At 38.3% G+C, this 12,302-nt stretch overlaps 1 protein-coding gene across 3 annotated transcripts in view; it reads left to right on the forward strand.

Annotated features, from left to right (window-relative positions):
- Window positions 1-10,101, forward strand: part of SALL3 (spalt like transcription factor 3) — a 27,624-nt gene extending 17,523 nt beyond the window's left edge. For 2 of the 3 annotated variants that reach the window (XM_066189497.1, XM_066189509.1), the window contains exons 2-4: window positions 1-1,937; window positions 2,154-2,494; window positions 3,489-10,101. The exon at window positions 1-1,937 is cut by the window's left edge. In XM_066189497.1, coding sequence (XP_066045594.1) covers window positions 1-1,937; window positions 2,154-2,494; window positions 3,489-3,920 — 2,710 coding nt within the window. In that variant the 3' untranslated portion in view covers window positions 3,921-10,101. The remainder of the gene's footprint in view (window positions 1,938-2,153; window positions 2,495-3,488) is intronic. The other variant, XR_010722091.1, reaches the window with a different exon arrangement.
- Window positions 10,102-12,302: the final 2,201 nt, after the last annotated feature.

Genomic DNA, 12,302 nt, shown 5'->3' on the forward strand with positions numbered 1-12,302 from the left:
TTCAACTCCACCTTCAATAGGACATGGAAGCCTCACCTCAGTATCCAGCCTGCCAAACCCACTTCTACCTCAGACTTCATCAAATAGTGTGATCTTCCCCAATCCACTGGTTAGCATCGCTGCAACTGCTAATGCGCTTGATCCTTTGTCCGCCCTTATGAAGCACCGCAAAGGAAAGCCACCAAATGTGTCAGTGTTTGAACCCAAGTCAAGCTCCGAGGATCCCTTTTTTAAACATAAATGCCGATTTTGTGCCAAGGTCTTTGGAAGTGACAGTGCTTTACAAATTCACCTCCGCTCACATACAGGCGAAAGACCTTTTAAGTGTAACATATGTGGAAACCGCTTTTCCACAAAGGGCAACCTGAAAGTTCATTTTCAGAGGCATAAAGAGAAATACCCTCATATTCAGATGAACCCTTATCCTGTTCCAGAATACCTCGATAATGTGCCCACCTGCTCTGGAATCCCGTATGGGATGTCGCTGCCCCCTGAAAAGCCGGTCACAACATGGTTAGACAGTAAACCTGTTTTACCAACAGTCCCGACTTCCATCGGGCTCCAGCTGCCCGCCACTATAACTGGTGTGAACAGCTATGGAGACTCTCCAAGTATCACTCCTATGAGCAGGTCACCCCAGAGGCCTTCTCCTGCCTCCAGTGAGTGCACTTCTCTATCCCCAAGCCTCAACACTTCTGAGTCGGGCATTCCGGCATCTGCTGAATCCCCGCAGCCCATTCAGAGTGGCTCATCTCTAACCAAGACAGAACCTGTCACTTTGCCTCCCACAAGCACACGGCTCGGGGACCTTTCTGCATGTGGGCAAGTTTCTGCAGCTTCCACGTCTTCAATTCCTACAGTGGCTACAGACAGCAGTGTTGCAACAAGCCTCCCAAACCCTGTGCTTCCAGCAGTGTCTGACCAGTTTAAGGCAAAGTTTCCATTTGGTGGTCTGCTAGACTCTATGCAAACATCAGAAACCTCAAAACTACAACAGCTAGTGGAGAACATTGATAAGAAGATGACAGATCCAAATCAATGCATCATTTGTCACCGTGTGCTTAGTTGTCAGAGCGCTCTCAAGATGCATTACAGAACACATACAGGAGAAAGACCATTTAAATGCAAAATTTGTGGACGTGCCTTTACTACAAAAGGCAATCTGAAAACACATTTTGGAGTTCATCGAGCAAAGCCACCACTTAGAGTACAGCACTCGTGTCCCATTTGTCAGAAGAAATTTACAAACGCAGTTGTTCTTCAGCAGCACATTCGTATGCATATGGGTGGACAAATTCCAAACACGCCACTACCAGAGGGCTTCCAGGATGCCATGGACTCAGAGCTTTCCTATGATGAGAAGAATGTTGACACACTGAGCAACTTTGATGATGACATTGACGAAAATTCTATGGAAGAAGACCCGGAGCTAAAGGACACGGCAAGTGATTCATCCAAACCCCTTATCTCTTACACTGGGTCATGTCCTTCTTCACCACCTTCTGTGATCTCCAGTATTGCTGCTTTGGAGAATCAAATGAAAATGATTGATTCTGTCATGAACTGTCAGCAGCTGACCAGTTTAAAATCCATAGAAAATGGATCAGGGGAAAGTGACCATTTGAGCAATGACTCCTCATCAGCCGTTGGTGATCTTGAAAGCCAGAGTGCAGGCAGCCCTGCAATGTCAGAGTCTTCTTCCTCCATGCAAGCTTTGTCTCCTGTGAATAGCAATAGTGAAAGTTTCAGATCAAAGTCCCCCGGTCTCAGTAACCAGGAAGAGCCACAAGAAATACAATTAAAGACAGAAAAACCAGACAGTCCGCCACCCACAACTGAAAATGGAGGCGCATTAGATCTAACATCCACCAACCTGGGAAGACCGGTCATCAAAGAGGAGGCTCCTTTTAGTCTGCTGTTCCTGAACAGAGAACGTGGTAAGTTTAAAAGTACTGTTTGTAATATCTGTGGCAAGCCTTTTGCTTGTAAGAGTGCATTGGAAATTCACTACCGCAGCCATACTAAAGAACGTCCATTTGTTTGTACAGTCTGCAGTCGTGGGTGTTCCACTATGGGTAATTTAAAACAGCACTTACTGACGCACAAATTAAAAGAGCTGCCTTCTCAGTTATTTGAACCCAACTTTACTCTAGGTCCCAGCCAAAGTACTCCTAGCCTGGTCACCAGTACAGCACCTACCATGATCAAAATGGAAGTGAATGGTCACAGCAAGCCGATCTCTTTGGGTGAGGTTCCCTCGCTTCCAGCTGGAATCCAGGTTCCTGCTGCACCACAGACAGTGATGAGTCCAGGGATCACCCCTATGCTGGCACCCCCCCCTCGCCGGACTCCCAAGCAGCACAACTGTCAGTCGTGCGGGAAGACCTTCTCCTCAGCAAGTGCACTGCAGATACACGAGCGCACCCATACTGGTGAAAAACCGTTTGGTTGCACAATCTGTGGTAGAGCTTTTACCACAAAGGGGAATCTTAAGGTAAGAGGCCACATAAAACTGTAAAGGCTTGGGGAGGGTGGGGTTAAAGAGCACTGCTCTTGAGCTCAGCAGGTTTTAGTGCTAAGCATCTGTCCCAAAGACAGGTGAGAAGGGAGCTTCAAGGAAATGCTTGCTGTACGATGGCAGTCATTATGCTTCCACACAACGGAAGATAAGGACTGGAAAGTGGCTGTGCAATGATGCAGACTTTAAAACTTGTTCCAGGTGTACATGCAGGCATGTTGTAGTTCTGACAGATGTGATGGCACACCCAGTCAGCTGATGGACATGTTCTCAGAGTTCTTATGGACCATCAATGCAAAATAACCTTGCTATAAGCCAGAAACACAGAGCTTGCTCCCCTCCTTGGGTGCCTCCCTAGTTTCTATTTTCCATTCCACTTTGCAGCCATTGCAGAGTAGAAAGCTGTTTCTCACAGATTTACAATGGGTTACTGCAGGACTGATGGCTCCTATTCCTGCCATTTGGTTAACCATTGGGACGCAGCCTAGGGAAGATGTTTTAAATGTCCTTAATAAAAATACTAAATTTAGCAAATTAATCAGTGCTTCTGACATGAGATAAAACATAAAAACAGACAGGATGAAAAAAGGAAAAGGGAAAAACCACCCATCTCCTAGTATGAGTAATGCCCTCGGTAATCTTCAGCCCTGTGAGGACTTCCAGCATGCATATGAAATTGTCTAACCCAAGAGATATGTACCCTTTAGTCTTGCAGCACTGTTTATTTTCACTGAGAAGAAGCAAATGCACATCAAAAAACTACTGTGGAACTGGGTTTTCTTTGTGTGGGCTGACTGGACTTTAGAACTGTGTCTTCACTGGAATTGGGTTTTTTTTCAATGTGAATTAAAAGGCTTTTTTTTTTTTTTTTTTAAAAGCAGGTGCTACTGTAAGTAACAGCATTTCAGGCTTGACACCTCACCAGAATGTGCTAACTTGGGGGTGCTTCTTGTCCCTGTTCACTCTGCAGGTTCACATGGGGACTCACATGTGGAATAACGCCCCTGCACGCCGTGGCCGACGCCTCTCCGTGGAAAACCCCATGGCTTTGCTCGGTGGCGATGCTCTCAAATTCTCTGAGATGTTCCAGAAGGATTTGGCAGCTCGGGCCATGAATGTTGACCCCAATTTTTGGAACCAATATGCTGCAGCTATCACTAATGGACTTGCTATGAAGAACAATGAGATTTCTGTCATACAGAATGGAGGCATTCCTCAGCTCCCAGTAAGTCTAGGCGGAGGCGCCATCCCGCCTCTAAGTAACCTTACCGGTGGCATGGACAAAGCTCGCACGGGCAGCAGCCCTCCCATTGTCAGTCTGGACAAAGCAAGTTCTGAAACGGGAGCCGGTCGTCCATTCACCAGATTTATTGAGGATAATAAAGAGATTGGCATAAATTAAAAGCATTCATTCCAAATAACTGTTGGACCTCTACTTGACACAACACTTGTCCTGTTCCGTGTACAGCTTTTGAAGCTAAGCATTAGTTTCTTGATCTAAATGCATAGGTTCCCTTTAAATTTTTATCCATAGCAGAAATACATAACTTTGTGGCTGCTGAAAAGTTGTCTTGCAAGATCTGCATGGTACTTCTTTCAACAGTGAGTTTGACTCTTACTGAGAACTTTGAAACCTTTTAATTTAACAGAAAACAAACAAACAAACCAGTCATGGAGTAACTTCATTAGAAACAGAAAGAGGCTAGTCTACATTCACTTTGCTTCTTACAAAACTTACTATCACCTGAGAAAGGGGGGCTTCATTATGGCATTCTGTCACATTTATTTGCTGGTTTTGTTCAAATTAGTTAGCAACTTGGACTATGTTTTTAGGAATCTTAATCTTAAATAAGTGATTTAGTACCCCAATGCTGTGTATTATTACAGTATCCTTGTCTGTAGTATTTATAATGTTAAGATTATGCGGGTAACAGACAATATACTAGCCCCAAACTTAAATGAAGCTTTTTGTACTGCAAAATACATCTGGATATGTGATTTTTCTTTTTTCTTTTTCCTTTTTTTTTTTAAGCAAGTTTTGTTTTACTATGAATAAGTGGTTTCTTTCAATGCAGGCAAAATTGTGAAGTTTTATTGGGAAAGATAGCATGCTTTTCATGTGCAAGTACCTGTCAGTAACAAACCTTTTTTTATTTAAATATTTGTAGCTGCTATGTGGACAGTTGTTCTATTAAATGAAAAAGAAAAATGTAGCGTGGATTTTAGCTCAGTGATTGGAAAACAAGTTACAGACAAACCTTAGGACCATAAATTATTCACAACATTATAAGCAGTTGTGAGTAAATACTTCGTGTTATCAAAGCTGTACAATAAAAAGGTAATGTTTGTATAATGTGGTTGCAAACTCTTAATTTATACTATTGCACTTTTAGTATTTTGTATTAGGGAGGTTTGTCTATAATTTGAAACTGAACAAAGATGTAAACTATTTTATAAATAGTACTTTGACTTAAGGAATAAGGAGGAGGACCCTGTTGCAGTTTTTTTGGTTCGTTTTAAGCTCAAACAATGAGAGATCTCTATCAACTAAGCAGAAAATTGCAGAGAACTGTCAGATCCTTAGGAAATATGGGGACTGCTGTTTCTTAAATGGAAGCGATTCATTTAACTTTTCGATGACACCCACATAAAAGCGTGACCACCCCGACAGAATTCTGATACATTTAACTTAGGAGTGTGATATTAATACAAGTCTAGGATAGAGGAAGAAGAACATTATGTAGGTTTAATTTTCCTGTGATCTGTTCTGTCTCTTTCACACATAACCATGAGAAAGATGCTGACTGCCTAATAATAGTTGGAATACAAAAAGAACTTTTGGGCAGCGTGAGCAGTAGTAACACACAAATGCTCTGTATTTATTTCCAACTGTCTGATTATCTTTTCAGATTGCTCCAAAGCACAATGTACTCTGATTAATGAAATATAATTTTACATCGATTGCATTTTTGGCATTACGCTGAGTAAACAAAAGGAATGGTTCCACTCATAAGTTAAGCGGGGGATGCTGAGGAGACTGGGGCTTAATCAAAACTTGAACAGTAAATGTTTTGTGTACTACCTCATTTTTGTGCATTACAAGCATGGTAGAGTTGACACTCTGAACTTCCGTCTAGCAGAATTGCTTGAGGGACATTATGGGTAGCTGGGTAACAGCACAAGGAGTTTTATGCCCCTGAAGAACAAATCAGACAGTGAGGTCTTCTCAGCTGAGACTGAAAAATAGGACAATCTTTCTTATAAAACAGAAACCATTACTGTAAGAGGATGGACTATTTCTGCCATCATGTAATGGAGTGAAAAGAGGTTCAAAGACTTATTAGCTGTTTGTTTCTATTGGAAATGAACAATGAACTCTACAACTCCATTTTCTACAATGATGAGATAGAGATATATATAGATATAAATATATATCTATATCTGAGGAAAATTATATATCTGTAACACCTCTACAATATAACGTAATTTTTTTGCCACAGTGTGTGGGTGGTTAGAGGTGTTTCCAAGCATTAAAGAAAAAAAAAAAACTGAGGTGGCTTAATGTTGCTGTATTTCAGCAATTGAATGTTTTTATTTATCTGTGAAATTTTTGGTGTGACTTTTTTTTTGTTAGTATTTGGTACCATGTAGTGTTATCTCTATTCCCTAAAGAATGTGTATAACTTAAAAAAAAAAAAAAGAAAAAAAAGAAAGAAAAATAGAGAAGAAAACATGAAAAAGGAAAAAGAAAAAACATGTAAAGTGTTGTAAATAAGATGGTTGACGATGGTACAGTAAGACTGACCCCATTTTGTATTCAGGGTTAGGCCATTCCTCTCTGCATGGTGAAGAGAGACACTATTTTTATACTGTGATACCATGTAGGGCTAGGAGCCTCTCTGAAACAGCTGGGAATTGTTACCTAGATCCAATATTTTTTATTATTAAATCTTGTTGGCTTGACACATCTACTGATTGAAATGGATGTCTTAGTCTAGGTTACTATTTTTGTCATATGGAATTGAATAAAATGCAGGATGTAATATTAATTCTGAATTGCGTTCCTTGATTACTCTAATAACAGAACAAGATGTGAGACTAAGGTCACTTGTGGTAGATTGGTGTCAATGACTTCTAATTTTTGCATCTGAAAATCAGAGGAAGGTTGACACCATATACTCAAATGTTTTTCTAATTTATATTAACAGTGCAAAAGGATAGAATTATTAAAATCTCTTTTCCAATGAAAATAAATTTTAAGAGCATTTATCCCAAGGTAGTAGAACAAAAAAAGGCACACAAAAATTTTTTTTGTAGGGGGGAAAACAGACTTTGGAATTACTACTGTTTCAAATTGACTGCTTTCTGAACGTTTATCCTGTACTGGCTAATGAAAAAGCCTCCTTTTCAAGTTGTTTAAACATCTGCCTAATATTCACAATATACTGCATGATAAAATTTGTGAACAAATTTATCAGGAGCAGTTCAAATTCTAAAATACAAAAAGGAAAAAAATTGACAGCTAGCATCCATTCATTCCAAATGACATAACCTATACATTTAAACCCATGGTTTTGTTTTGTCTTATTTTCCAATAACCTCAATTATCAAAGCATGTCTAACTTTAACCAAATTATTTTTTCACATTGATTTAAATGAAAGTATTTACATTCTTAAGGTTAGGCATGTGGTTAAGTATCTCCTGCAAAAAAGCTGTATGTTTGAGTAAACTCCAAGCTGTTATATTCCGATGGTGAATGCCTGCTGCATTTTAAACAGACAAAAGATAAATAAAAGAGAAAAATCTGTATTAATCATTTTTCAGTGGCCTTGTTATGCAGATACTGTGTTTTATAAGATGAACCCAAAGAAGATATGAGTTTCCTCAGGTGACTCAACAACAATGATAGATTTGTGCTTTTTTTCCTCCATGCACGTCCCTGAGTCTTACTGAGAGAAAACATGATATGCAAAAGAGAAGAAAAGCAAAGGAGAGCTGATAGCTATGGTTCTGTCCAAAACACAAGAGGAAAATTACCTGCTTTCCCCTCCTCCCCCCCAAAACAGGATGAAAGCAGAATGGTATCTATTTTTAAATATGTATGGGTTATTTTTTTTATCATATGAAAACACATTAAATAATAAAATATGCTACACAGATGAAAATGGTGAAAGTCTGTTGAATTACAGATGTTTAAGAAAATAGCCATCCAGGAAGTCTATATATGATCAGAAAAATTGCCCGTTATGATTTTTTCAGGAGAGTGTTCCAGCAAGGCTTTCAAACTTTCCACTTCCAGTTTTCCCATGAGTTATTAGAAAGAGAGCATTTATTAAATGATTGAAATAACTTAATTGTTCGAAATAACTTAATTTTTACCCAATTTGTTTTTCATTTTGTATATATTAGCCCTCAATATACTGTCTGTTCCTTTACCTGTTTTTTTTTTTCTCTTTTGGCAAATACTTGCTTTTTCTAAAGCTGCATTTGTGCTGTATTTGCATTGCCTTTAATTTACTTCTCTGCATGTACTCTGTTGTTTGGGAGATACTGTGGTTTATTTTTTCCTTTTTCTCTAATTCTGCAGAGGTCAAAAGAGCTGCCTGTTTTTTACGTCTATGTGTAACACTAGCATAATGAGTGATGAAGTCTTCAATGATGTGATCAGGTATGTGCATAGCTCATAGGATTTGCTGACAAACATGCCCTTCACAATCCTTCCTTCAGATGAAGGCATGAGGCTCGTTAGTCTTGCTGGTAGAGGACAGCTGCAGATGGGCAGGAGGATGGAAGTCCTGATCCTAACTTCACTCTGCCTGCTTTTACACCACTGAAGCTCTACGGCCTTTAGTGGAGATACTCCAGGTTTATTCTGGTGCAAGAGGGACTGCTTCCAGGTTCAGATGTCTTGCTTTTCTTTGCATTTTCAAAACAATGGCTAGCTATACAGTATTTTAAAGTATGTCTAAGCAAAAGCATTCTGGACTTTATTTTTAAAAAGATGGAAAAGAGAATACATATATTTTAGTACATTCCACAGGATTACCCTGGTTTTAAAGGAGATCCTGAAAGCTGAATCTAAAAAAATATATGGCTGTGGCCCTTAATATATAATTTGATGTCATCATACGACTGTTCAGAGTATTCACGTAAATAAGTAAAAGAGCCTGTAATTTTTATGCATAAAAATATAAGAATGGGAGACTTTTGCTACAGTTCTGCTACACAAGGTATGTGCTCACAGGGCAATGCCTTCCCTTTGCAGATATGAAGGGTATCAGCAGATTTATGAAAAGAAAAATACGTGTTTGTGCGTGCCACAGGACCAATACATAATACCTTCTTTTTTCAAAGGGAGAATGTCTCAACCAATTGACAAAGTGACAAATATGAAAGCCAACAGCTTTGGGATGTGCCACTGACATTTTTAAGGATGTGGGCAAGTTCGTTATTAGACCAATATTTTGCTTAAAAACAATATCCTTCTGGGGCCTTTGGGAATCAGGCTATCAGGCCTCTAGGAACCCCCTTGCAGCATCAGCTAGCACCTTGTAGTGTTGGGATGAGTCTCCCCATCAGTAGACGGGGTAACACTTTCGTACCTACCTCACAGGGGTGTTGTGAGGAATAGTTTTATGTTTGTACAGTGTTTCAAAGATGCGAAATGCTTGGTATTATCACTGATTTTAGAGACTTTACAGTACATGTGCTATTATTTATTATTTGTACTCCAGTAGTAACTATGAGCTCCAGTCAGGACTGAGAGGCCTTATCCTAAATGTTGTACACTCACCTAGTTGGGACTGATACAAAATTTTACGCAGTAACATTTTTCAATGGAGATATTTCATTATCAAATGCCTATTTGATTACTCTAGGGTTTAATTAAATTATTTAGGTGTTCAAATCGATTATCAGTTTTAGGCTATGGCAGAGAATTATCTGGTATCACATTTTGTTCTGACCTTGTATTGATTTTCAGAAAAAATGCACCAATTTTCTATGGATACTTTACAATCAAATTTTGCCATCAGTGGAATTCAACTGTACTTTTTGCTATTAAAGCTAAACATTAAAATACATATGTGTGTATACATTATTATACACCAATGTATAATATATATACCTATAAACATGTATGTTTTAAATTTCTTTAGCTGCTTAGATTAATTTCAAACTGTGTGTGGCATATTTTGCTTATGCATTGCCCATTTCACATGCATCTTAAACATCATTAAATGGTGTTTGCTCTCAGCAAAGATATAAAAACTGGAAAACATGACAACAGAAGACATATTGTTGCTATCATATTTATGAAGGCTTGTAAGGAAAGTGTCTAAGTCTCAAATGTATTAAAAAACCTTCAGTAAGTCATAGAAATCTTTACTTAGATTATGTTGAAATAAACTACTATATCAGAATGAGATCACTGTATATATAAGTATGTTAAAATTAATAAATAATTCCAAAGGTAATGCTTGCTATCATTTGGATGTTGAACAGAAATTAATTTGTTTCCCAAATTGGCAAACTATAGTTAATATTTTTTTACAGGTATCTGATCTACAATACTGTGTTAAGCAGCCTCTTTAGCATCTGGTTATGTGCTAAATATATTGGCTTAATTAATTCTACTGTTAGTCTTGGCTTTTTTATTTGATTGTAAGGAAAGTTTTTGCTTTAGTTTTGATTGAATTGTCATCGTGACTAACATCATGAGATGTTAGTCTCACTGATTTCACTCAGGCACATCATGAAGTTAAAGTATGAGCAACAGTGGGTGAATCTAGTCTAAAGAACGTATCCTTCTTTTCTTTCTGGGTATTACTGACATCTCTCCATCGTCCCATTCCACGCTGGTTACCAGCCAACACGTCTTCCTTGTGTGTTGATTCACACTCATGGCTCAGCCAATTTTGTTGAGCACTTGGAACTTGTTCTGCTACAAAGCACTCTTCATATGGGACCTATAGATACACTCCATAAGTATCTTATTTAAGACAGGCTGCTGGTGGAGTAAGTTAACACCTCTACTGGAAGTCATATGTCATTACCCATTGTGCGTGTTGAATAAAATGGGCACATTAAAGGATGTGGTCATCAGGTGGTTTCTAGCCCTTTATACTCTCAATAATGTGCTTGCTATGGGGGGATTGGTTTGGGTTTTGCTTTTTTAAACAATTGTCGTAAGAGCAGTTATGAACAGGTACCTTAAAAAGGGGAATATACATTTTCAGGTAGGAGTTTTGGAGGCAGAACTTGATTGGGGCTTACCTTTTTTTCTGCCTATTTTCAATTAAATGACTCTTCCCAACATAGTCTTCTAGATAACATCATAGTTCAAATTGAGTCCTTCACCTAGGTTTCAGTCAGTCATTATCCCATTCCAAACAGGCTTACTAAAACCAAAGGGTTTTATACCGAGACATTAATTAGCTAATGCATCTAATGCGTAACAGAATCCATTTGCGTGTGCACTTTTGAAATGTTCTTAAAAGAAAATTCAGTTAAATCTTCAAACAGTTTCTTATGTATCCTGTGTCATTGAAGGTGATACCTATTGCAATATTTGGCAACAGTCTGGGCCACTCTGTAATACTTTCCCTTACACTGGGTAGCCCAATTCTCCACATTTTGCCCCAGGTAATGTAATGACACGTGCCAACCAGTATTACTCATTAAATGGATTTTTTTTTCAATGTGTTATCATGCAGCTTATTACAATAGCCACAATTCCAGCCTCACAGAAGGTAGATTAAATAAACCTGGTAGTCTCTGCAGCCTACATATTTCATCTCCTCCAAGTCCTACTATCTTCATGAAGTAGGTTGCCAGTGTTTCCTCTGTGATAATGTGTCTTATGATTCTTTTCAGCAAAGTAGTGCTGCTATGTTCATTTTTTGGTTTCACTGTCTTTCTGTACATGGCCATGTTCTTCACACGTTTTCTTTTAAGGTAGTTTTAGATTTTCCCAGTACACACATCTGTCCTTGTATTTTGTTGAGATTTATTTATTTTTTGATTTGGGGGCCAGGCCATATTGTCCCTACTCATATCTCCACCTAATTCTAATTAATTTCTTTTGCTGGGTCTATGAGTAGAAGATACTGCACAATGAAGCAAAATTCAGCACCCTGAAACTTTGAAGAATTGTGAAATGTTCAGCTGGGATTACTGCACACTCACATGTTGATACTTGAGTTCATTAACTTCAGTTCTTGGGCCTGTTATATATACAAGTAGTTCCACTCTTAGTTCCTTTATGTTTGGAAACTCTTTCAGGCTGATCTTGGTTTCACATACTTTTAAAAAATAGCAGTATATTACTTTTCCCAAAATCCTGTATCAAAAATGCATTCATTTAGTGGCTAATGTTTTCTATGCAACAAGCAAATTGTAACAAGGAATAATCAAATTTTGTTATTATTTCAATGGAACAACTCACATATACTGCTGAGATGGAAGTAAAGCTCAGATGAGTACAAAAACTAGCCTTTTCTTCACAAGTATCTTTATAAGTAGCTTTGCCTCCATATCCCTACTGCTAAATTGGAGAAAAAGGAAGAGATCACAGACCGCATGATAAGTAACCAACATAGAGATCATGGTAATAGTAGTTTAAGCACAAACACGGGCACAGTACCAAAATTAAACACAACAGAAAATATAACAATTTAATATACTAGATTTTAAAATTATACATCATACGGAAACAGAACCATAGGTCTATGCAACTAACAGTCATGAGCTTTATTTTATTGCAAGGATTGAGTTACCTGAAGT

The sequence above is a fragment of the Chamaea fasciata genome, unplaced genomic scaffold, assembly GCF_029207755.1.
Source record: "Chamaea fasciata isolate MVZ Bird 193981 ecotype frontalis unplaced genomic scaffold, bChaFas1.0.hap1 SCAF_1, whole genome shotgun sequence".
Taxonomy (NCBI): Eukaryota; Metazoa; Chordata; class Aves; order Passeriformes; family Sylviidae; genus Chamaea; species Chamaea fasciata.